Here is a 27,204-nt window from a genome sequence, read left to right as displayed (position 1 = left end):
CGTTGTCGTCAGCGATGTCCCGTTTCAAGGCTTCCTCCTCCGTAGCTATCGGCGGCTAGACGTCAAAACACTGGTAGTGTGAGCGTATATGTGTTTGTGCTGGAGAGAGAGAGAGAGAGAGAGAGAGAGAGAGAGAGAGAGAGAGAGAGACAGAAATAGCAGACAATTCAAGTTTAATGCACCCCGGAAAATATGCAGGGTGATTTTTCCGTGTAATGATCCTTATGGAGGGGGAACCGAGTTTCTGGATTTTCGGAAGCGCAGAGGAAAGGGTAACCGGCAACCGGGGTGTGGGAAATTAAATAGATTCAATTTTCAATTCTGCAGTATACATTAATTGGATTTTCTCGTTGAATAGTGAAATGAGTTGCAATCAGTTGTAATTTAATTAAGTGTTGTCAATATATTTTCACAACTATCTATCTGATAATAGTTGCTCCTTGCTGAAGATCTAGTCAGAAATCCTCTGCATTGCACCAACCCTTAATAGTCAGCATAATTTATCGCCCCTCAATAGAGTGTTCTGACTCAAAGCGGAGTGCAGGCCAAAAACAGCATTACTTTCGGCTAAGATTTTCCAATTGAATGAAGCGATTCTTGCGGTAAACAATATTGGGTTTGCAAAAACGAAAACTGGCACCCTTCCAGTCTGTTCTGTCCTATTTAGTTCAACCGTTCCCCCGACAGATCCCCTATACAATCCACACAACATCGATTCGAATAAGTTTTTAGTTTTTTTTTTCAACGGAAAGCTGCAGCGCAACTTTTTTCTTCGAATCGCAGTGCACCATGATTGCCGCCGGTCTGCAGTTTTCGTTTTTCTTCGCTTTCGGTTAGAGCTGTCAAACACGTACACGGAGGCTGCGGTAATTGGTCGGTTAGACCGGTGAAACTTCCTCTACCAAAAAAAAAGTAGAAGCGTTCAGTTATCCACGGATCATCAGTGAAAAATTCTAAAACCAGCGGTCCCCCGCACGTGACGGCGTTTGGTTGGTGCAATTTTGCGGGTGAAGAAATTTTACCGGAAGAAGGAAGTACATTTTCTTGGGGCACCCTTCCCGCTAGGGATTCGGCATGGAAACTGGAGCTCCGGCAAGGGGAAGAAAACCGTGCAAAGGTATGTGGTTTGAGTGTTGAAAGTGGCAGAGTATAAAATTGTGTGGAAGGGGTTCCAATTGTTTTGGGATTGCTAGTCGATTGGGAGAAATATTAGATGATTAATTTGACGTAATCGAACGAGCAGGAATCTCTGATACATTTCCATTCTGGATATACGTAAAATTTATGCTCGTTTGGATTCGTATCCTTCTTGGTCGCGCTCTTACTAGAAGGCTCTATACTAGACTAGGTAGAGTCTGATTCGGTGCTAGCCAAAATCAACGTGAATTCTGGCCAAGATTACCCGATTTAATGGAGCGATTCTTGCGGTGAACGCTAAATCTTTTGCGAAAACTGGCACTCTTCCAGTCTGTACGCAGTTTAAGCCCGGCTGGTAGAATGCATTGGGGGTAAAATAATGTCGTTTTTCATTGAAAACCCCCGGGCAGTGGATTGCACCGATGTTGCATTTTCTAGCAGAAGAGCAAGCCACTGGACGTGTTTCATTCCCGCTTCCAGTGCAAAACCAGTGTGATCCTATATGTATGTGGCTTAAACTTTTTTGTGAATATCGCTTCCTTTTTTTTGATTTTCAAACTTTCTGAAGTCTTGGATATATTCTCTGTGTTCTTGCTAATGAAAGTTGTTGGATCGGACACATTTTAACATTTCAATGCTGAAATATGATCCTTACCCTTCTAATCTCTGAATAACATTATTTCAACCCCTATTCACATGATTGAACCTTTCAATCCTGTAGGTGTGGAACGATCAATAATAGGAATAAACAAGGATATTAATGGTATCACGAATATCTGGTCGGAACCATTAACATTGGCATCGAATTTTACCCTGTAAACTAAGTTCTTCATCAAATAATCAATTCCAGCGAATTTTATAAATAGAAAGAATCTATAATGTCTCAAGATTTACTTTTTTAATATATTTTCGAACTTTCTGGAAAGTATTCTCCGGCTTCTGAAATAGCGAGGCTCCGCTTTTTTATGTTTCAAACTTTCATTAAATATGTCGCAGAAATATAAAACTTTTAATTCTGGAGGTGCTGAAAGACAAATAATTGACAGTCCACGGAGGAACACGAATATACCTTCGAATTGCCAACGTTTTCCCGTGAAAGATCAGTAGAATTTAAAGAGAATTTAGAGTCTAGAAAATCGAACCAATTTATAGAATCTAAATTTAAAAAATCTAAAGAAAACGAAAATTTAAGGAAAATAATTAATTTTAAGTATTTTTGGTGCAAGCGATGCTTAATTTTTTTCGATTTGGAATCTGAAGAATGTAAATTTCGAAAAAATTAGGGAGTACAAAAAATCTAAAGAATCTTAAGGATAAAAGAAAATCAAATGTAAACGAATCTCATCGATTAAAAGCGAATTAAATGAAAATAATTTGAACCGAATCAAAAACGAATCGTTAACAGATCTAAATCGATTTAAGATCAAATTGTTAATTATTTTAAGTTTTTACTTGACCTGGTCTTTACACGAAATTGTACAGAATCGGAAATAATATAAACAAACATATCAACAGTTCTTATACTCAAAATATCAACACTACAAATAACGAAAGTGTATGGCGAAAATATTAAAAATACCAAAATTACTGAAAATATCAAACTTATAAAAAATATTAACAAATTCCGAATAAATACCAGAAATGCGTAAATTACTAAAAATGGCATGGAGAAAACATAAAAATACTAACAACACCAGAATGCCAAAATAAACAACACAACAATAAAATATAACACATACAAAAAATTGCGGAGTTGGGAATCGATCCTATGTTATCTACGTACAAGGCAATCGTCTAACCAACTACGCTATGCTCTCCGCTATAAAAGGTACTGAAGATACTAAAAATAATAAAAATGCTTCTTTACTAACTATTAAGATTAATTATCATTTATTAAATACCAAGAATACTAAAATTCTAAAAGAGGAAGAAGAATATTAAGACACTTATCAACTATTAGAAACTAAAGGCTCTAAAAATACTAAAAATACTATGGATATGATGGATGCCCAACAATATAAAAAAATCTTAAAATATTACATATGCTCGAAATTCTTAAAATATTAAAAATGATAAAAGTAATAAAGTAGAATAGCAATCTTTAGAAGTATGTAGTGAGAATTCTAAAGATTCTAAAAATACCAAAAATACTGAAAATTCTAAAAATACTAAGAAAGCAAAAATACTGAGAATACTAAAAATGCTATGAATACTAGAATTACTAAAAATACTAAAAATGTTGAAAATTATAAACTAAGAATTCTAAAAATATCAAGGTAACTAAAACTTAAAAGAAATGCTGAAAATAAAAAAAAAGCTAAACATACAAAAAATACTTCAAATTTGGATAATAATAAAAAATACCAAAGATACCAATAACACTCAAAATACTAATAGCACTAAACATGCTAAAATCGCGAAAAATACTAAAGAAGCTACAACTATAAAAACAACAAAAATACTAAAGCTGCTAAAATTACCAAATTTACTGAAAATACTAAATTTACTAAAAATTCTAAATAATGCTATAAATACCAAAAATGCTGCAAATATTGAAATATGAAAATTCTCAGTTTACTAAGTATATGTGCCAAAAATGTTAAACTGATTAAAAATACCCATTGCACTACAAATTAGAAAAAAAATTACTAGAAATTATAAAAGCTAAAAATACGATAACTAACTGCTTAAATTACTCGAAATGCTCAAATCTCAAAATTCTCAGATTATTGAATATACTACTGTTACTAAAAAAGCGAAATGTTCCAAAAATTTTAAGCACTGCAAAAAAACCCATGGGACTAAAATTTTTTTAATATGCTTAAAATAAAAAAAAACACTAAAAATACTAAAGGTGAAAAAAGTACCAAAAAATTGAAAAACGTTATTGATTCTTAAAATATCTAAAATACCTTAAAAACCTTTAAAAATACTAACAATGCAAATAAAATCAAAATGCTAAAAATACAAAAATAACTAAAATACTAAAAATACTGTAAATATGAAAAATGTTAACAATGCCAAAGGAACTAAAACTACTTCGTTTGCTAAGAACACTAAAGATACTAAAATACCAAAATTACCAAAAATGCTGAAGAGGCAAAAAAATAGAATTTTACTAATATTTAAAAATACAATAAATTTTCGGAAATACTTCTGTCCCATCCCAGGAACCTAGGACCAAAGGAGTGACATTAACTCTCTTAGCAAAGTCACTCCCAATGATTTATCAAACCCCCATCAAATTGAAACGGTTGTCCACGTTTCTTCCTTATTCAAGGTTCAAAATAACCCGTTGATTAAATTATTAATTGAATGAATAATTTGATTGCCGTATAATTTTGAATCATCTTTATTTTGTACGCTGCACAGTTGGCCTGGCCGCTTTAATGCTTGTGTCATATTCAATATGTGCCACAAACATTAATAATGACAAGAAAAATTGTGGACGAATGTCTGCAATTTTCCAGGATCCCTACATGTATTGGCTGTGTATGTGTAGACTAGACTAGACTAGATACTAACAATTTTCGGAAATATGTACCAGAAATACTAAAAGTACTACAAATATCAACAACAAAAAAATGTTGAAGAAACTACAACTATAAGAACTACAAAAAATAATAAAGCCACAAAAATTACCAAATTTACTAAAAATACTAATGTTACTAAAAATGCTTCAAATGCAAAAAAGTACTAAAAATACCAAAAATGACACTAAAAATGCAAAATAACAAAGCAACTACAATAAATAATAAAGCCACTAAACTTATCAAATTTACTAAAAACACTAATGTTACTAAAATGTTTAAATAAATATATCAATGTAGTAATCAAAATACCAAAAATGCGGCAAATGCTAAAATATCAAAACATACAGATTTATAAGTTAATTAAAAGTACTAAAAGACCATAAATACTAAAAGAATTCTATAAATGATAACAGTACTCAAACTGTTAAGAAATACTCAATTACTAAAAATACTAACAGCGCTAAAAATTCTAGCAATGCTAAAAGTACTAAAACTACTAGTAATACTAAAAAACTGCGAATACTAATAGTACTAGAAACGCTAAAAACACTAAAAATGATAAAAATACTAAAAACATTAAAAGTACTAAAGATACAAAAATACTGAATTGACCAAAAATACAAAAAATGCTAGATACAAAAAATACTTAGAATTCTACTAATACTTAAAAATACATTATTGCTAAAAATACTAAAAAATTCAACATGCTTAATGCCCTAGAAATGCTAAGAATACCACAAATACAAACTCTACAAAAAATGCTAAAAAATACTAGTGGTACTATAATTATCTAATTATCTAAAAATACTAATATTACTGACAATTCTAAAAATGCTAAAAATACAAAAAAAAGTTCTAAAAATATCAAAAATGCTACAAATTTGAAAATATAAAAATTCTCAGATTAATAGGCTAAGAATACTAAAATAATAATAGGCTAAGAATACTAAAATGCAAGATATACCAAAGATGTTAAATTCACTCCAAATATCGAAGGCACTAAAATTGTTAAAATACAAGTAAAACTAAATGCTAAAAATTCGAAAAAAATACTAAAAATGCCAAGAAATGCAAAAATCTTAAAACTCTTAGATTGCTGAATATACTAAAATACTAAAAATGCGAAATGTATCAAAAATGTTGAACATATTGAAAAACACCTCAAGCAATAAAATAGTCGAAAATACTTGAAATACGATAAATGCAAAATTTTTAAAATACTAATTATACTAAAAATACTTGAAATACTACAAATATTAGGAATACCAGAAATATTAGCGATCCTGGAAAGACTAGAAATACTGAAAGGCTAACAATACTAACAACACTAAAATACTAAAATGCTAAATGTGCCAAAAATGCTTTAGATATTATAACTACAAAAATGCTAAAAATTCCAAAAAATATTGAAAACGCCAAAAATCTCCAAAATATTCAAAATAATATAAATATCAACAGCACCAAACATACTAAAAATACTTAAGCTACTAAAATAGTAAAATTCGCTAAAAATGCTGCAGTTACTTAAATAAACCAAAATGCTAAATACAAAGAAAAATACCAAAGATACCAAAAATGTCAATTTCTTAAATGTTCAGGATTATTTGATGTTTTAAAATACCAGAAATGCAAAATGTGCCAAAAATGTGAATCTCATTAAAATATCCGAAGCACTAAAAATGTTAAAAATTCTAGAACTACTAAAAATACTGATAGGAAAACAAATCTTAAAACATTAAAAATACTAAATATGTTACATATGCAATAAAATATTTGATATTAGAAATACCAAGACTCCTAAAAATACACTCAATTACTGAAAAAATACTAAATATGTTAAAGAAAGGTTCTTTTTCTTTTGGACGAAAATAAGGCAAAGTTTGTTATTTTTTATTGGAATAATTTCAAGGGCGTAAGAACTTCCTGTTTCATGGTTAAATTCGTTTATTATTAAGATATCGTAAAAATCAGTATCTGTGTAAAATTCAAAATGACGATCACCGTCTGGCTCTGCGCGCGAATCATGGTTCGAAAACTACGAGCCGGCAGTGTCTTGTAATAAACTGAAATCAAAAATCATTATAAGTTCTTGAAGGTAGTGTAATGTTGTACGGCTTCTACTTAAAACTAGTATTTTTTATTGATAAATTTTAAGCTTGATTCAAGTGAAAAAGGTGAAAAAAACGTAATTGTTTAATGGAAATTAAGTAATTAGTCGTACAGAGTTTTAATAACTTTAAGAAATTATAACATTTTTTTCTCGTAATTTTCGGTCCATGTTTCGCGCGCATAGGCAGACGGAAATCGCCATTTTGAAGTGGCCATTTTGAGATTCACCTAAATACTGATTAATACGAAGTCCTGAATAATAAACGTATTAAACCATCAAAATTGGGAGTTCTTACGCCTTTTACTTATGACACGAAAAAATAACAGACTTTGTCTTAATTTTGTCCAATAGAAAAAGAACAGCTAGCTAGATTTATAGGAAAACGAATGACACGATGGCAGGTGTGGCAGAAACACACAAATGACTTATTATTGACTTAAGAAACATAATTTTAAAAAATCAGGACGATTTAAAGCCAAATTTATTTTTATGAATTTATGATAAATTTTCGAAACAAATTTTAAGGAAAAGTCTCGCAAATAGTTTACATCAATTTCGTCGCATACAAATTTACAATTCTTATTTCAAATATCTTTTAAAAAATCGACACAATATTCGACAAAGTTTTTCGCACAGGTGGTTAGCAAATTTTAGAATATTTTTCACAACATTTCGCAACAATATTTAACAAATTTATGAACGAGTCGGCACACAAAGGAGTAATCGGGGTCGAATCCTGGTCAAAATTATGTATTGCTGCTATTGCTGTTATTATGCCTTAATATGAGCTAAAATAGACAATAGCTAGTTTTTGGAACAATTTGGCATCCATCACCCTGCCAGTGTGAAGATCTATTTTCTATATGCTTTCGAATACTAGTAATTTTGAGGTGATTTTTGAGAATACATTTGTTTTTCCAGTTGCAAAAACAAATAGTTGAACAGTGGAAAAGGGAGAAGAAAAGGAACGACTGTGCATATTTTCATAGATATAGGGTAAGGTGGGGCAAATCCGATCGTTGGGTAAACCCGACCCCCCTCTGTTACCGAAAATCAGAAGCACTACGCGAACTAATATCAATGTTGTCGTGTAGAGCATCGAAAATAATCATAATGGTGGTATGACAGCATTTTATTATTCTACATTGAGATGCTCATACGACAAAAAGTGTGTTTTTACAACTTTTGATTTGACTTTTGTGCATCATTGACTACAGGATATTTCTGATTGTTAAAGTGATTGCATAATACATGTAAGTGGATTTAAATTCTTTGATTCAAGTCCTACAAAGTGCATAGATGAATTCAGTTCAACCTTTTTCATATATTTTTTAATTGCATCGTAATGAAAAATTACGCGGTGGGGCAAATCCGACCTCTAAATATTGGGGTAAATCCGACCGCTTTTTTGCTAAGAAAATTTTTATTTATCAAATTGAAATATATTTTTATTGTTATTATTTATTATGTTTATGCAAAATGGTATATAATTCCAAACGAAAGACACAAAAACGTGATGATTATAGTATTCGTCGAGCATTTGCTCCGATGCAAATGGGAATATCATTACGTGCTACTGCTCGTGATTTTAGCATTCCAAGATTGATATTGAACTCCATTTTCTTCATGTTACAATTCAATAACACAACATTCATTGATTTATCATTGAAAACCCATAAAATTTGAGTAATATCTGCACTAAATCAATCAAAAACATAGGGGGTCGGATTTACCCCACCATTTTTGAAAACAGCAAAAATGAACATTTTTGTAAAGCGCTTGTGTCTCAAGATATTCCGAAGATCCAAATAAAATGCTATATACAGAAAGTTGCCCAGGTGTCTAACCTTTAATTTGGTATATAAAACGACTTGATCCGTTGTAAAATGAGCATTTTACAGCCAAAACCATTTACTAGGTCGGATTTGCCCCACCTTACCCTATATTTTGGCAAACATTGTATTTGGCCCCATTATTCATAAAGTACGTAACACAAAAATTGCCGAAAATTGACTCCCCCTCCCCCATGTAACAAATTGTCACCTCCCCTATCACATAACAAATTCGTTGAAAAAATGTTTTCTTCAGTAAAAACGTGTTACACAACGCTCTAGCTTACTCCTCCTTCCTCATATATATTATAACATGTTAAAGTGTTACGTAATTTATGGTTACTAATAAAAATTTCAATATTTTTAAATCGCTTGGAATTTGTGGATCGGACAAGATCGGAAAAGTTTTATTTTTGGATAGCTGAAATTATGTTTTGCAATACTGCTTCAGTAACTTTGCCGAATCTCGCCGTATAATGTAACTTTTTTGTCATTCAAATTTGGAATAAAATGTTTAAAACAGGTATTTTTAAAGCTGGTCCACCATTTTGCATCCCTGCAAATATTCTTTAACAATCTTTGAAATACTATCTATTTTGCCACATTATGCAATTATAATTAAACAAAAAATCGGGGAGAAAATATTTTGGTTATTGGCCAGCAATTTGTTCTAGTTACTCCTCTGTGCAGCATAGCGTAGTTGGTGAATGGATTGCCTTGTACGCAATTCATCGGAATTCGATTCCCTGCGCATAGAGTTTGAATTTTTTTTTTAACCGAAAAAAGAGGCGCCTTCACGGAAAAAAATTAATGAAAAAATTTCAAGCAGTCTTGTTTATGAAATTAACAAACAAAATTTAGGGTGTTTAGCTTCCGGTAGGTAGATTTATTGAGGAATATTTTTGAGAACATTTGGCGAATTTAAAATAAATTCTATTTTTAAAAATTTGTGAAATTTTTCGAAACAAAATTAAATCAGCGCATGGCAATTTTCTAACACATTTTGTCCAATTTGTGTCAATTTCGGAACGTAATTTTGGTTAGTTAGAGACAAGTTTTACATCGGTTGCTTCAATTCGTGGACATATTTTGGGAATTAATTAGATTTCATACAGGTACATTGTTGAAAGTAGTCAAAGCGAAATTCGACAAACTCACTTGAATTGCGGAAATTTGAGAACAAATTTTGGACATTTTGAAACTAATTTTTTAAGTCTATGCCTCAAATTAAATAAAATTAAATTGAACCATTCACTAAATGTGCATCAACTCCATGCTGAGCTATTAGTGACGAGAAATCGAAAGTTCGATTGTATTATCATAAATCAATTTGAAACTCGTATTATAATTGAGCAGAGCTTTCCGCTGAGAAAAGGAATGCGGAATGTACTGGTAGGACTCTGTCATTCTGGAACGTGTCAATGCAAAATCGGTAGAGCTAACACCTACTACGTCCCAGGATTCATTTGTTCGCATGGTGTGACCTGACTGAACGCAGATTTTTTTCAATGCGATAAGTGAGTAGAATTTGGAAGGTTATCACATATCCCCGTAATACTGGCTGTATCAGTTTTCCCTTCTCAATTCGATCGAGCTGTGACAGAGGATTTTTTCAGATTGAAATTTTAGGTTATTTCACCGATTCATATTCAGATTTTGACAAACTATTTATTTTATTATATTAGTGTTCATGTTTCCGAAGAACGACACTTTCCATCACTTCTTAAGATTGTAAATTGGCCAATTGCTGTGGCGTTTCAACCATAACCTCCAACCGCCCACGCACTGTCACCGCACCACCAAAACATACTCCACTCACCACCGATTGGAGGAACCTAACCTCAAAGACTCGAAGCATCTCCCCAAATTAGTCCATCAAAGTATTCAGCGATTTCGTTCAACCGCGAGCGCGCAATCAAATGGTCAATATTTGTAAACAATTCGAACACACTGATTAGCCCCACTTTCCAGACACTACGACCCTCGTGCGATAGCAACTGCACCGATTCGCCATAAATGGGATCGAAAAGTGCAACATACCTGAGCGGTTTTGTTCGTTCTAATCATCAGACACCGACACCGGAGTTCAAGGGTCCTTCTGATCCTGCGCTGAGCTGCTCCACTCTCGGGGGGTAAAAAGTGTATATTACCCGGTGAAAAGACAAAGAAAACCTGCAATGGCAGAACGGAGCATAATTAATTTCGCGAATCGCAAATTCCGCTCCACTCTCCACTACTTACCTCTCATTCGTTTTTCTTCCTCATCACACGTGGTCTATGTAGTGTGTTGTCTTGTAAGCGATGTTCGCCACGGAAAGCAGGCAGTGAGTGGTGTTCATCATTGCCGCCACCTTCACCACCACCGCCGCCGTCGTCGACGTTGTCGTCATCATCACCGTCTACCTACAACAACAACAGCAGCAGCAACAGCAACAGCGGTAGAGACAGAGGTAGTTTTCACACTCTAACTAGAGTAGAGCTTGGCAGGATGGAGTCCACCAGTTGCTAGTAGCATAGTTCAGTACATACGCAGTAGATAGAACACCCTAGGGCCGTGTGGCATCGGATTAGTTCCCTTTTTCGTTGCGTTGATTAGTTGAGGTGTTGATTCGTTGTTCGATTGAAGTCGGGGCTGTGTGCAGGTTCCGGAGGATCAATCACGGAAAGAGCAGTGGATTTATTGTGGCGGTGGAAAAACGACGGATGCTGGGCGGTAAGTTGCGGTTTTGTAGCGAGTTCCGGGGCTGGATTTTAAAGGGGTTGGGCTTCTGCGGGAAGAACAGGTGATTTTAGAATAGTCGTAATTTTGTGTACTAGAAAACGCGTGCGTGAAGGTCATTATACCCGGGGTCGATGACCTGGCCGATTTTTCTGTGGGCTACAGCGTCTGTATGGGAGACGGATTGATTTCTGGTTTCGGTGTGTTTGTGTGTGTGTGGGGGACTGAGTAAGTTTTCGTGTATCGCCCGCCCCAAGCGGACCTGAAATCGAACGGTACCCCTGAGAAGAACGAACGAGTATATTTCGAGCAAGCCTCCCAAGCCCAGAAAAGACCCCCACACCCATCAAACGAAGTGATGGTCCCTCTTCGGTGGTATGAGTGCACGAAGCGAACGAAATTTGAAGAAAAATTGCAAAAGTTGCGAATTTGGTGAACCAACCGAATTGCGGAGGGCCAGTGCCAAAATTGACAGTATGGGTGTGCGAATTTACTCCTCACATAGAAGCACCAATACACTCGCGATCTTTTTTTTTCTTTTTGGGTGTTACCCCCCAATCCACCTGCTACTGCTACCCAGTACCATCCCACCCCCTTTCCGGTGGGGCGGGGGGCCGGCAGTTGAGTTTGCCGTAGTACCAACGCACGGATACAGCTACACACACCACTCACGCACACCTGTCATTAAATCATGGATGCGGATCTTTTTTTTCCTGTGCACAATTTGTTGAGACGTCAGATTATCACGTAATCGCGCAATGCTTTCATCGTTGCAATTTTGCGATTTTTATGCAGAGAACAGCCCCACCGTTCGGTGCTGGCGTTGGCATTGAAGGAGGTTTCGATTCTTCTTGGTCAGGCCAAGTTCAGGTTTGATTGTGGTGGTACTAGTGGTGATGGTTGGTTTCCGTTTTTTAATAGGAGCTACGCACTCAAATACTCAAATTCGACTACTGAGTGGGCTGAACTTTTCGTTGTGGTTGTACGGATAATGTACTTTGTGACGTCACCGAAACTGAGACCACGGGAAATACTGTTCATTTCAGCCTGAAATGCTCTCAATCTTCCTCCGGGAATGGTTTGGCAGCTTTTATTTCACTTGAAAACTGTCCTTTGATAGGGTAGTAACGACTGAAAGTGTTGAACTGTTTCAAAATCTCCGCGCGAAAATGGCGTCGATCGAGGAACTCACGGTAAAACGCGCCAGAGTCGGATTAAGGATATTTATTTTATTAGAAAACTTATGATTTCGACTCATTAAAAAAACCGGTGCAATAGCAAATTTGCCGAATGAAAATTACGCGGCAATACCGTCTTCTACATGTCCCGAACACCGTATCGCAGTAGCCAGAAAGAGCACCAATTTTGCGAAGATAAGAACACAAAAGTAGGTCACCATACTTCGCCGAATGCAACTGACAGCGGCGCGACAGGCGGCACAATATTATTTTCACACGTGCTCATCTATCTTTCGAAATCGGAGCATAGGTTCCGATCCGCGACACACACTTGAACTTGAGCCAATCTTTCTTTTTGATATCTTCCTCCGGCAACGTGATTTGAGTCCCAGTCCTCCCGAGATATACGATCCACTCGCATCGCTGAAACTTCCACAACTGCAGCCATCGATTTCACTTTCGGCGGGTCGTGCCTCGTCGTACTTTCAGCGGTGTGATGCGAAAATTGAATTGCAAAAACAAGCCAGCACACACATTGCCAATCCTTCCCCTCCCGCCGAGCGAGAAAAAAAAATCCAACCAACCAACCATCAAACAAGAAAAAAAAATACTCACGCACCCAACCTAAATCCTACAACAGCCATCAAACGTCCGTCCGCATTTCGCATTCGCATTATTGGCCATTCGCGAAAAAAAACGCACATTTTGCCAACTCTCGCCTGCGTTTGTCTACGCGCTCTATTCTCTAACAACGCAACGACGACGACCAACACACGCAGCATTGACCTACTTTTGCGAGCCCGGTTCGAATCGACTCATTCAAATAGAGAAGAGGATGGGGGCGCCTAGTGGATGCGAATTTCGAGGCCAACACCGCGCGCGCCGCGTTTTCGCAGCAAACATAACGCACAACGGATACCGGTCGGTCGCACAATTCGCAGCCTACCTCTCGTATCGGTTAAACACGCCAGGGGTAGAGAGAGAGAGAGAGGAAGTTGAAAAGTGCGTCACGCAAGTTTTGCGATATATTTTGCGAGTAGCCGAGAGCGCGAAATGCAAAGAGAGCGCAAAAGTAATCGAGAGAGTTGACGACCGCCAAGGCGGACCGACGGTGCGTGCGAGATGCTGTTGCTGTTTTGTCATTCGAGATTGATTATAGAGAGACAGCAAATAGTATAGAAGAAGTACAGGGTCACACAGAAATCGCCCGCGTACTGTGATCGAGTGTTATCAATGTGCTTCCCCGTTGGCCTCGTGCTAGTACCTGTACGAATTATCCTTTGTAAGTCGGTTCGTCCTAGCGCAGTAGGCCGCCAAAGCTATTCTCCCGCTTCGCCTCCTAAGACTCTCTCTCGCTCTCAGCAATAATTCCATCGCAGCCCCCTTACGCATAGAGAAGGAAGCGCATCATTAGTGGAACTTTAATCAAACTGCCGTTGCTTTTGATTTGCATTCCAGTCATCATTTATTGTGTACTGAACAATTCACGCAGCATACGCACTCACAATTTCAACTGCCGTCTTTTTAAACATTCGCGTTTCCGCGAAGATGCGCGAAAGAGACGTGATAAAAAAAATTGGCAGGGTTGCGTCGTTTTTTTTCTTCTGGTGTTATTCGTTTCCTCGCGTTTGTCTTATGCGCCTGCCGGCCGACTAGTCAAATTTTCGGCAATATGCGTGTGGCTCTCCCGGGGTGCAGTTGTGTGGTGCGTAAATTTCGCGATCATGGTAGATGTGCGGATTTGTGTTTTTTTTTGCGCGTCTAGTCGACGGTGCCTGCCTATAAATTCACACGCGCTTTGAGTGCGTAGTGTGCGTTGATATGCGGGCGCGGCCTTGAACTAAATTCGCTAGCCGGTTTCGTCTGTTAGTTTTGGAAAGAGATGGGGAAGGTATGGAAGGGATATTTATTACTCCCATTTTCATCCACTTTTTTGCATTTGAAATGAGATTACACGATCGGTGCTTGAGAGTGTTGCGGGTTTTTTCTCACTTTCCGCGGAATTTACGTTCCAGCTAGATCAACCTGATTCGAACTCCACGCGGTCGTAACTGGACATGCGCGTGAGAGCGCAACTCAATCTACTCTCTCTCTCTCTGCTTATTCTTCCTGGCGGTTACCGTTTTGTTCTTTCGTTGCGTACGGGATTGTAATCGATGCGTCTGAGCTGGATTCGGGAGTCCTGACCTCGCACAAAGCAAGTGCGTGACGCACCGTCTTTTCACCCTCTCTTTCTCTCTATCTCTCTTGTACGTCTAGCGGTTCGTGTTGGGTGAACTTTCCCGCTTTCATGGCGAATTGTTATACTGTTCCCGTTTTTTTTTTTTTTTTTATTCATTTCGTTTATTTGATAGGCACAAATGCGTTAGCTTGGCGGTGCCAAATTCTTTTGTTTTTTCATTTTGTATATTTTAAAACTAGGAGGTTACAATGTTGAAATATTTTTTTAAAAAAGAAAAATTTTACAGCTATCTTAAGACTAGAAATAAGATTCTATATACAAGAGAGGGGGCGAAAGATTTTTTTTATGAAAAAATTTTAAAACAAGGAATTCAATAGTAATAATTTTTAGGAAATATTTACACTTATCTTAAAACTAACAATATAGTTTGGTACACAAAAGGGGGAACAAATATTTATGAGAAAATTCGCATGTGTTTTAAGACTAGGGATACAATTCTATTTACAAGATGGGGGACAATAGTTTTAACAAAGAGGTAAAATTACAACTATCTTAAAACTAGGAATACAGAATACAAATTTGAACTTTTTTAGCGGAGACTTATGCTTGGTCAAGATATTCAGAGGGGGGCTGTAGAAGCAGTTGTATCAAGGACAGGGGAGAGAAAGCGTAGATGGTGACCGGGAGAGAAGAGCAAAACTTGCAACTTTCGCTCAAACGGGAGATCAGCGAAAGATTACCGCCTCAGTCTAGTAGGTCGGATTGGCGGATGGTATTCTTCGGACCCGCGGGGAATCCTTCAAAAGTCATCGGACCTTGAGTCGCTCTCGCTTCAGTTTCCGTAGTGGTAAGTGCGACGGCGGTTACATAGTTGCAGTCTGGAGCTGATCGGTCCCACAAGGCAAGAGAAAGCTTCTAAAACGAGAAATAAAAAGAGAGGGGCTAAATTGGGATATTTGTCGTTTTTATGAAAGTATAAATAAGGGACATATAGGGGAAATCACGATTTGCCAGTATATCTCGGACTGGGACATTGGGTGGTCTACCTCGGGCCCGAAGGGAATCCTTTAACTGAGACCTGGCGTCCAAGTACCCGGCGCATACCCAGACAACGTGCTCGATGTCGTGATAGCCCTCGTCACAAGCGCACAGACTACTCTCCGCAAGCCCAATACGCCGCAGATGCGCATCCAAGGTGTAGTGGTTGGACATAAGTCGGGACATTACACGAATAAAATCCCGACCCACATCCATCCCCCTGAACCAAGGCTTCGTTGATACCTTTGGGATAATGGAATGTAGCCATCGTCCAAGTTCACCATTGCTCCACGAGGTTTGCCAACTGTTGAGTGTCCTCTGACGACAAATACTAAAAAATTCGTTGAAGCAGATTGGTCTTTCGTATATGTCACCATTTAATGCGCCCACCTTTGCTAATGAGTCGGCCTTTTCATTGCCCGGGATAGAACAATGAGAGGGGACCCAAACAAAGGTAATTTGATAAGATTTTTCAGATAACGTACACAAGGACTCCCGTATCTTCCCCAGGAAATATGGGAATTGCTTTTTGGGCTTCATCGCACGAAGAGCCTCGATGGAGCTGAGGCTGTCCGAAATGATGAAGTAGTGATCTGTGGGCAGAGTGTCGATGATCCCAAGGGTGTACTGAATTGCAGCTAACTCTGCGACGTAAACTGAAGCGGGATCATTGAGCTTGAATGAAGCGGTGATAGTATTGTTGAAGATACCGAAGCCAGTGGACCCATCGAGATTTGATCCGTCAGTGTAAAACATTTTGTCGCAGTCGACTTCTCGGAATTTATTATAAAATATATTGGGGATCACCCGCGGGCGTATATGGTCCGGGATTCCACGAATCTCTTCCTTCATGGATGTGTCGAAGAATACAGTAGAATCAGAAGTATCTAGGAAACGGACACGGTTGGGATTGTACGAAGAAGGATTGATGCTCTGTGCCATGTAGTCGAAGTACAAGGCCATAAATCGGGTTTGAGAATTAAGCTCGACGAGCCTCTCGAAGTTTTCAATCACCAACGGGTTCAGAATGTCGCATCGGATGAGCAATCGATATGAGAGTTCCCAAAATCGATTTTTTAGCGGAAGAACGCCCGCCAGCACTTCGAGACTCATCGTATGGGTCGAGTGCATGCAACCCAAGGCAACGCGCAAGCAACGATACTGGATTCTCTCCAGTTTGATGAAGTGTATGTTCGCAGCGGAGCGGAAACAGAAACACCCGTACTCCATCACCGACAATATCGTTGTTTGGTATAACCTGATCAGGTCTCCTGGGTGAGCACCCCACCATGTTCCAGTTATTGTTCGGAGAAAATTGATCCTTTGTTGGCATTTCTGTTTCAGATACCTAATGTGACATCCCCAGGTACCTTTAGAGTCGAACCAGACCCCGAGATATTTAAATGTGAAAACCTGGTTGATCGTTGCACCCATTAATAGAAGCTGGAGTTGCGCCGGCTCACGCTTCCTAGAAAAAACAACCAACTCAGTTTTCTCCGTGGAGAACTCAATACCCAGCTGAAGAGCCCAAGCAGACAAATTGTCCAAGGTATTTTGTAATGGTCCTTGCAAGTCGGCAGCTTTGGGCCCTGTAACAGAGACCACGCCGTCGTCTGCAAGTTGCCTTAGCGTGCATGAATTGGCAAGACAATCGTCAATGTCATTCACGTAGAAATTGTAGAGCAGGGGACTTAGACATGAGCCCTGGGGAAGACCCATGTAGCTAAATCGCGATGTTGTTAAATCGCCATGCGAAAAGTGCATGTGCTTTTCAGACAACAGGTTTAGCAAAAAGTTATTTAAAATTGGCGAAAGACCATGCTGGTGCAGCTTCTCTGACAGAATGTTGATAGAAACTGAGTCAAAAGCCCCCTTAATATCCAAGAAGACTGATGCCATCTGCTCTTTGTTAGCATAGGCTATTTGGATTTCTGTAGAAAGCAACGCAAGGCAATCGTTCGTCCCTTTGCCTTTGCGGAAGCCAAATTGTGTATCTGACAGTAAGCCATTTGCTTCAACCCAATTGTCGAGGCGAAACAAGATCATTTTCTCGAACAACTTCCGAATACAGGACAGCATTGCAATCGGCCGATATGAGTTGTGGTCGGAGGCTGGTTTTCCTGGTTTTTGGATGGCGATGACCTTCACTTGCCTCCAGTCATGAGGGACAATGTTACCCTCAAGAAACTTGTTAAATAAATTCAACAAGCGCCTTTTTGCAGTGTCAGGTAGATTCTTCAGCAAGTTGAATTTAATTCTGTCTAACCCTGGGGCGTTATTGTTGCATGACAAGAGAGCAAGTGAAAACTCCACCATCGAAAACGGTGTTTCGTTCGCGGTATCGTGAGGAGACGCGGCGCGGTACGTTTTCTGTACCGGGACAGAGTCCGGACAGATCTTCTTGGCGAAAGCAAATATCCAACGGTTTGAATATTCCACGTTCTCGTTGGTACTATTACGGTTACGCATACGTCGAGCCGTACCCCAAAGAGTGCTCATCGCTGTTTCTCTCGTTAACCCGTCGACGAACCGGCGCCAATAACTACGTTTTTTGGCTTTCATTAGACTCTTCATTCGCCTTTCTAACGACGCGTACTGTAGATAGCTAGCGGGTAACCCGTCTTCCCGGAAGGCCTTATATGCAGTGGACTTTTCCGCGTACAGCTCTGAGCACTCTTTATCCCACCACAGGGTGGGAGACCGTCCATGGGTATTCGCGCTGGGTACTGGTTTAGTCTGAGCTTGATTCGCACTGTCGAGAATCAAGCCAGCCAAAAACCTGTACTCTTCCTCCGGAGGAAGTTCTTGAGTGGATTCGATTTTAACGGATATCGCGGTCGCGTAACTCTTCCAATCAATGTTCCGTGTGAGGTCATACGATACATTGATTGTTTCCGATGGTCTTGAACCGTTAGCAATTGAAATCACGATAGGCAAATGGTCGCTACCGTGGGGATCAGGGATCACCTTCCACATGCAATCTAACTGTAGCGAAGTCGAGCATAGAGATAAATCCAACGCGCTTGCGCGTGCTGGTGGTGTAGGAATCCGCGTCATTTCTCCCGTGTTTAAGATGGTCATGTTGAAATTATCGCAAAGATCTTGGATTAATGTTGATCTATTATCATCATGAAGGCAGCCCCATACCGTACCGTGCGAGTTAAAGTCTCCCAGAACTAGCCGCGGTGCCGGTAAGGATTCCGTGATATTACAAAGCGTTCGGTGCCCTATCGAGGCTCTAGGAGGAATGTAGATGGAAGCAATGCAAAGGTCTTTACCTTTGATTAAAACTTGACAAGCGACAATTTCAATGCCTGGTGTCGAAGGGAGGTTAATTCGGTTGAAAGAATAGCACTTTTTGATCCCCAAAAGTACTCCTCCATAAGGGTTTTCTCGATCCAGACGAATTATATTAAAGTCGTGGAAGTTGAGATTTATATCGGAAGTTAACCAAGTTTCACATAATGCGAAAGCATCACATTTTAAACTATTTAGTAAAAATTTAAAGGAATCGATTTTCGGGAGGATACTTCTGCTGTTCCACTGTAGAACAGTGATCGAATCGGTGACCTCGTTCGATGACTTAGCCATCGAAGGATACGATCGCTGCAAGGAGGGGCCATTTAGTAGTCAACTGCTTCAAAAATGTTTGCACTATAGGGAGAAAACGTATCAGAAGGCTTTTAAGAGGATCAGTAACATTGAAAGCTGTGAAAATTAAGTCCACTATGTCAGAAAATTTCATTAGTCCGCTACTGGACTGAGTATCTGTTTGAAAAAAGGGGACACTTGGGGTTTTTGGTGTCCCTGGAAGTGGTGGGTACTCCTTGTTAGAATTAATATTTCCAAGTCCTGGAGCAAATTGCTTCGGCTTTTGTGCATCACTTCCGTTGGATTTATTGATTGCGGTTGGCGCACTCTGAGTGGACGACACCTTGGCACCCTTACGAGGCAATGTAGGGGAGGCTGGATTTCTCCTCTTCCTGGATTCCCCTGGGTTAACCAATGATGTTCCCTCTTGTGGGTCGTCAGATTCTTGCTCAACGCCAGCCAAAAGAGCAAAGGAATTTTCGGAAGCGACAGATGGCGAAGCATTCTTTAGCATTTCTGCATAAGAGTGCCTCGAGCGATCCTTAAGGGAGCGCTTAATTTTATCCCCGCGCTGCTTGTACGCCGGGCATGACTTAAGAGCATGCGGAGGGCCCCCGCAGTAAATACACTTCTCAGTTTCTCCACCGCAAGCGTCATCCTCATGCTCTCCCTCGCATTTGCCGCACCGTTTTTTATTGCCACAATAAGTGGCTGTGTGGCCCAGTTGCTTGCAATTGCTGCAGTTCATTACCCGCGGTACAAATAGGCGAACAGGTAGGCGAACCTTATCCAGGAGGACATAGTTGGGAAGAGCAGATCCGGAGAAAGTCACCCGAATCGAGTCTGACGGAGAATAAGTTGTCTTATCATCTTCAGTTTTTGCGGAATACAATTGCTTGCATTCCAGAATTTTCACCTTTTGAAGTGAAGGGTCCTTAAAGCAGCCAACCCCGTACTTCAACAGGTCTTCGCACTTTAGACCCGGTTCGGCGACGACCCCATCGATCTCCACAACTCTACAAGGCACATACACTTTGAATTGCTTCGTAAAACGCTCGCTGCGAGCAATCTGGTTTGCCTGGTCGAGGTCATTTACTATAACGCGTATCTTATTAGCTCGAACACGTGTTATCTGAGCCACGGACGGGTAGTTGGCAGTCAGCTCCCGTGAGATTTCTAGAATATTGGGCGATTTCGTGTTGGGCCGGAAATACACCACCCAGGGTCCAGTCGAACTGGCTGGGTATGTTTTAATACGGGGAGGACTGGGGGAATCAGGGGAGGGAGTAATTTCGGGTTTATCCGGTATATCCATGGGAATATCATTCCCATCCAATGTTACTTCGCCCTCGGCCATTTAGGCACGAGGATAACACGTGGTGTAAACGAGAGATGAAACTTATATTCAGGGGAAAGGGCAGAAGTAGAGACCGATCGGGGAAAGGGAAATGAAAGAAAAAAAAAATACTTAGCTTATATAGCGGCGATTCCGGCTATTCTGGTATTCACTTCACCAGCCTGGGCACCGGCGAACAAAGACTGCCTCGAACAATGGTTGACCTTCACTGACAATTTATTCTTGTTCACTTTATGCACAGCACCAGAAAACGAACTGCTTCGATCGAGAGCTCGGAGAGTTATGATACTGTTCCCGTTTTAATGCGCCTGCAGCTGTACTGTCAGTCCAATTGATTGAAATTTTTTGTAACAATGTTGTAATTTGTTTTTTTTTGCTTACTTTTGTTTCAGAAATGGCCGAAGGTAATGGTGAAGTGGTGGACGAAATGGCGAACCAGAAAATGGGCGAAGGCGCTGGTGATGGCGAACGGACAGAAGACTACACCAAACTGCTAGAGTATGGGCTCGACAAAAAGGTAAGTTTCAGCGAAGTGTTGTACAGGGACGACTGGATTTTATCAGCTATTTTTTATATTTCGATTACAGAGGTTTTAACCTTAAGGTCATTCGCCTCTTCGGGTTAGAAAAATCCCTTATGAAAAATTTCTATCCCTATGTGAACCCAGGTGCGCTGCGTACAAGGCAATCGATTTACCAATACGCTACGCCCACCCATTTTTTTATCAGCTAATATCGAAACGCTGATAAAAGCATTTTAGTTTTTTTCAAGCCAGTGAACTGGGATCACAATGTCGCATTTAGAGACTCAAAAATGTTTATTCTAAAATTAAACGGATTGTTTGGTTCATCATTAAGAATCTTTATGTTCACTTAATCCATTCTCACAAGTTAAAAAACTGTTGAATTTTTGCTGTTCTTGCCTAGTTTGCCTTAAAAAACTATTATCTTAAAATGCATGATTTGTGTTTCGATTATTTTGAAATGATGTACTTTATTTATTTATTTGAGCAAAGAAAAATCATTTAGGCTGAGCGCATGTTGGTTCTCCCTCAAGTGTGCGCTATACCTCGTCGGCAAGAGATATGTCCAAATAATACATAGATAATTCAGATTCTTCCAGCTAGACGAATGACACTTCAAAATAATATTCTAAACTAAATTGAAATAGCACTGAATTTTGCGATAGAATTTTTCTGTAAATAACTTGTTTGTCTTAAAATGCATCTAATCCAAAAAGTGTACGAATTATGCAGTTTTTTCAGCGCAGCAATCTGAATTATTGAATAATTGCTGCGATTTCGATTTTAAATTGGAAATATTACATATTTGGTTACACTGAAACGAAATATTGCAATTTTTCGAGTTTTCGAGATTGTCAGTTGAGCGAATTCTTTCATTGGATCGAATGGTCATTTGACCGCGATCTGTCATTTTGCAAAATTCTGTCATTTAGCCGAACTCTGTCAGTGAATCGAACTATTTCATTTGACCGAATGGTCATTTGACCAGGTTCCGTCGTATTGGAAATTCTGTCATTTGATCGAATTGAGCCAGTTTATTAAATTCTTTTATTTGACCGAATTCCTTCTTTTGACCGAATCTCCTCATTTGACCGAATATCGTTACCGACCATTTGACCGAATGGTCTTTTGACCGAATCGTCATTTGATCGAAAGATCAATTAACCGAATGGTTATTCGACCGAATTCCGTTATTTGACCGAATTCTGACAGTTGATTGAATTCGATCATTTGACCGAATTTCGTCATTTGACTAAATCACTCCATTTGACAGAATATCGTCGTTAATGGTCATTTTACCAAATTCTATCATTTAACCGAATTCTTTCATTTAACCGAATTCTTTCATTTGACTGAATTCTGTCATTTTACCGAATTTTGTCATTTGACCGAATTTTGTCATTTGACTGAATTCTATGCTTTGACCGAATTCTGTAATTTGACCGATTTCTGTCATTTGACTGGATTTTATCATTTTACCGAATTCTGTAATTTGACCGAATTCTGTAATGTGACCGAATTCTGTATTTTGGCCGAATTCTGTCATTTGACCGAGTTCTGTCATTTGATCGAATTCTGCCATTTGATCGAATGAATATTTGACCGAATTCTGTCGTTTGACCGAATTCGTCTATTTGACCGAATTCTGTGGTTTGACCGAATTCTGTTATTTGACCGATTTCTGCTATTTTACCGAATTCTGTAATTTTACCGAATTCTGTAATTTTACCGAATTCTGTAATTTTACCGAATTCTGTAATTTGACCGAATTCTGTAATGTGATCGAATTCTGTATTTTGGCCGAATTCTGTCATTTGACCGAGTTCTGTCGTTTGATCGAATTCTGCCATTTGACCGAATGAATATTTGACCGAATTCTGTCGTTTGACCGAATTCGTCTATTTGACCGAATTCTGTGGTTTGACCGAATTCTGTCATTTGACCGATTTCTGCCATTTTACCGAATTCTGTAATTTTACCGAATTCTGTAATTTTACCGAATTCTGTAATTTTACCTAATTCTGTCATTTGACCGAATTCTGTCATTTTACCGAATTTTGTAATTTGATCAAATTTCGTCATTTGACTGAACTCTGTAATTTAATCGAATTCTGTGCTTTGACTGAATTCTGTAATTTGACCGAGTTCTATCGTTTGATCGAATTTTGTCATATGTCCAAATTCTGTCCTTTGACCGAGTTCTGTCGTTTGTCCGAATTCTCTCATTTGACCGAATTCTGTAATTTGACCGAATTCCGTTATTTGACTGAATTCTGTTATTTTACCGAATTCTGTCATTTAACCGAATTTCGTCATTTGACTGAATTCCGTTATCGAATTCTGTGCTTTGACTAAATTCTGTAATTTGGCCGATTTCTGTCATTTGGCCTAATCCTTTCATTTTACCCAGTTCTGTGCTTTGACCGCATTGGCTATTGAACTGAATTCTGTCATTTGACCGAATTCCGTCATTTGACCGAATTCCGTCATTTGACCGAATTCTATCATTTGACCGAATTTTGTCATTTGACCGAATCTGTAATTTAATCGAATTCTCTGCTTTGACCGAATTCAGTAGTTTGACCGATTTCTGTCATTTGGCCTAATTCTGCTATTTTACCGAATTTTGTACTTTGACCGAATTCTGTCATTTGACTGTATTGTCATTTGACCGAATTCTTTTATTTGATCGAATTTTGTCATTTTACCGAATTCTGTCATTTGACATAATTTTGTCATTTGACCGAATTCTGCCATTTTATCGACTCCTGTCATTTGACTGAATTCTGTCATTTGGTCGAAATGTGTCATTAGACCGAATTCCGTCATTTGACCGAATTCTGTCATTTTATCAAATTCTGTGCTTTCATCGAATTCTGTCATTTTACCGAATTCTGTAATTTGACCGAATTCTGTCATTTTACCGAATTCTTCAATTCGACCGAATACTGTAATTTGGCCGAATTCTGTCATTTGACCGATTTCTGCCATTTGACCTAATTCTGTAATTTGACCGAACTCTATCATTTGACCGAATGCTGTCATTTGACCGAATTCTGTCATTTGACCGAATTCTGTCATTTGACCGAATTCTATCGTTTGACCGAATTCTGTCAGTTGACCGAATGCTGTCATTTGAGTGAATTCTGTCATTTGACCGAATTAACCGAATGACTTGTATCTTTTAACCGAATTCTGTCATTTGACCAAATTTTGTTATTGAACCGATTTGCCATTTTACCGAAATATCTCATTTGACTGAATTATGTCATTTGTCCGAACTCTCTCATTGATCGAATTCCGTCATTTGACTAATTTTTTTCATGTGACTTGATTCTGACGTTTGACCACATCCTGTCATTTGACCGAATCTTGTCATTTGACCGAGTTTTTCGTCAGGGGTCCTTTCACCGAATGGTCATTGGACCGAATAGCCATTTGACCGAATCTCATTATGTAATCAATATCTGTCATTTTACTGAATTCTGTCGTTTGATCGAATTCTGTCACTTGACCGAATCTTGTCATTTGAGCGAATGTTCATTTCACCGAGTTCTGACATTGACCGAATTCTGCCATTTTACCAAATTCTACCATTTTACCGAATATTGCTGTTTGACAGAATTCTATCATTCGACCAAATCTTGTAATTTGGCCGAAGGTCCATTATTATTTCATTATTATATTTATTATATTTATATTATATTATATTTATTACATTCATTATATTTATTATTTCACCGAGGCCTGTCATTGATCGGATTCCGTCATTTGACCAAATTCTGTCAGTTGATCAAGTCTCATCATTTGACCGAGTTTCATCGTCAATAGCCATTTGACCGAATGGTCGTTTTAGCTAATGGTCATTTGACCGAAATCTATCATAGGACTAATTTCTGTCGTACCGAGTCTAATCATTTGATTGACTCTCGTCATTTTACCGAGTTTCAATGGTTTAATTGGACCGAATGGTCATTTGACCGAATGGTCATTTAACCGAATGGTCATTTGACTGAATAGTTATTTGATTTATTGTCCATTTGCCCTAACAGTTATTTTAGCTCTTCTGGTTGTGCGGTTCCAAAAAATCGATTTTTTACATATTTAGGATCTACAATCAATAGCTACAAATGTGCCTTTTGATCTATTTGATCATAACTTGTTAGTTTTCGAGATGTGAGACGTCATTCATGGTCACTCGAAGATTTCACGCATCTTGTTTTTCGTTTATGTTAGTAAGCTCCCGTCTAAATTATTTAGAATATCGGGTGTTTATGAGTTTTCGATTATTTAGCGGAAGTGTCGTTATAGCTTGACATGAGCTTTCCTGGTATTTTTTTTTCATTTTTACTGCCTTTTAAGATGAAAAAACTAGCATCAAATTTTTGTTTGTTTGTTTAAACATTTATTATTTTGCGAAATATTTAATTTTTTCACAAAGCTCGGGCTAATATAGCTAATAGAATAGCAATTATAAAAAAAGAAAAAAGAATAACAATTATAGAATTTTCGCTTTTTCCAGTTTCAGCCACTCGAATCGGATAAAGCTTGCCACAAAGCCGGGTGCGACTTTTTTTTGCAAAGTCGTGATTGCAGACTTTTCAAGGTCAAGATTGTACATAAACAATTACTTAGCATTTCAAAACTGTAAAAAGAAGAGTTGACTTACAAAAAACCTGTTTTAATCCACCTAGCGGTGCAATTGTGCCTTTCTCATTTCTCTAAACTATGGCACGGAGGCTTTTTATGTTCAACATAATTGTGGAAATGTCCATTACATTCTTAGTACACTTTGCACTTATACACAATGGCATGCCAGCCACGAACTTGATGAGCTACGTGTCGACGGTGAAACACTTGAAACAAAAAAATATCATACTCCATTAGCCTAATCAGCATTAGATCAATGTTATCTGCTTGCTAACTCATTTTGTCATGCGGGGGTGGGTATGTGAGGAGGGCGAAAGTCCCATGAACGAACGACTCCCCAGCTTAAATCGGTATGCTTTGTGATATAGTGGTGGTTTAAAGATGATGGGGTTGAAAGGGAGGGGTATGAGGGCTGGATGGGGTGGTGGTCTGAGGGGTAATTTAAGGAGATTTTTAAAGGAGGGGACTGAACAGTAGAGGGGGGGGGTGTAACCCCTCTCCGTAAACCATCAACTACGCCCCTGTTAAAATCCAGAAACCTTATGAGAGTCGAAAAAAAAATTTGGCCGGGATTAGGTTGACGTTTTTCAGAGTGATTGCATAACCTTTCTATATGAGAAAGGAAAAAATGTGCCAAAATCCAAAAAAAGTGAATTGTTGTCAAATTTATTATCGAGTTTGCATCAAATCTCGACGATCCAAAATTCAATAGCAGCCGATGGGAAGGTTGCACCTTTCATTTGAGACTATGTTTGGACAAATCGATCCAGCCATCTCTGAGAAAAATGAGTGACATTATTTGACACATACGCACATACATACATACACACACACACATACACACACACATACACACATATACACACATACATACACACATACACACACACACACATACAGACTTTTTCCGATCTCGACGAACTGAGTCGAATGGGATATGACACTCGGCCCTCCGGGCCGGGATTAGATTGACGTTTTTCAGAGTGATTGCATAACCTTTCTATATGAGAAAGGCAAAAAAGAAACCTAGTTCAAATATCTTGAGTGGTTTCTTTGAAATTTGGTCTGGAAAAAACACTCGAAACTCGTGTTTATAACCAGAAGACCCCCTTAACAGTATTCGATCAAATAGCCCTTTAGAACAAAAGGTCTGCTTTGATAAAAAAAAACAACGGAGTTCGGCTTAATTACTCGTACGGCCAAATAGTATTCGATCAAACGGCATTCTGCCAAATGGTTTTCGGCCAATTGATTCAGAACCATTTGGCGTATGTTTGCCGTGTGTCCATGTGACAGCATAATATTTGTTCACGCGTCTCTAATAGACTCACTTCCGTCGTGGTCGCAACAAATC

The 27,204-nt window shown here is 38.4% G+C and overlaps 1 protein-coding gene across 1 annotated transcript in view; it reads left to right on the top strand.

The window, feature by feature from the left end:
- Positions 1 to 846: 846 nt before the first annotated feature.
- Positions 847 to 27,204, top strand: part of LOC131694995 (heterogeneous nuclear ribonucleoprotein R) — a 60,581-nt gene continuing 34,223 nt past the window's right edge. The window contains exons 1-2 of the mRNA XM_058983536.1: positions 847 to 1,117; positions 21,070 to 21,194. Of these exons, the coding sequence (XP_058839519.1) occupies positions 1,075 to 1,117; positions 21,070 to 21,194 (168 nt within the window). The 5' untranslated portion in view covers positions 847 to 1,074. The remainder of the gene's footprint in view (positions 1,118 to 21,069; positions 21,195 to 27,204) is intronic.

This window comes from Topomyia yanbarensis, chromosome 1 (assembly GCF_030247195.1).
Source record: "Topomyia yanbarensis strain Yona2022 chromosome 1, ASM3024719v1, whole genome shotgun sequence".
NCBI lineage: Eukaryota > Metazoa > Arthropoda > Insecta > Diptera > Culicidae > Topomyia > Topomyia yanbarensis.
This window is presented reverse-complemented; position numbering and strand designations above follow the sequence as displayed.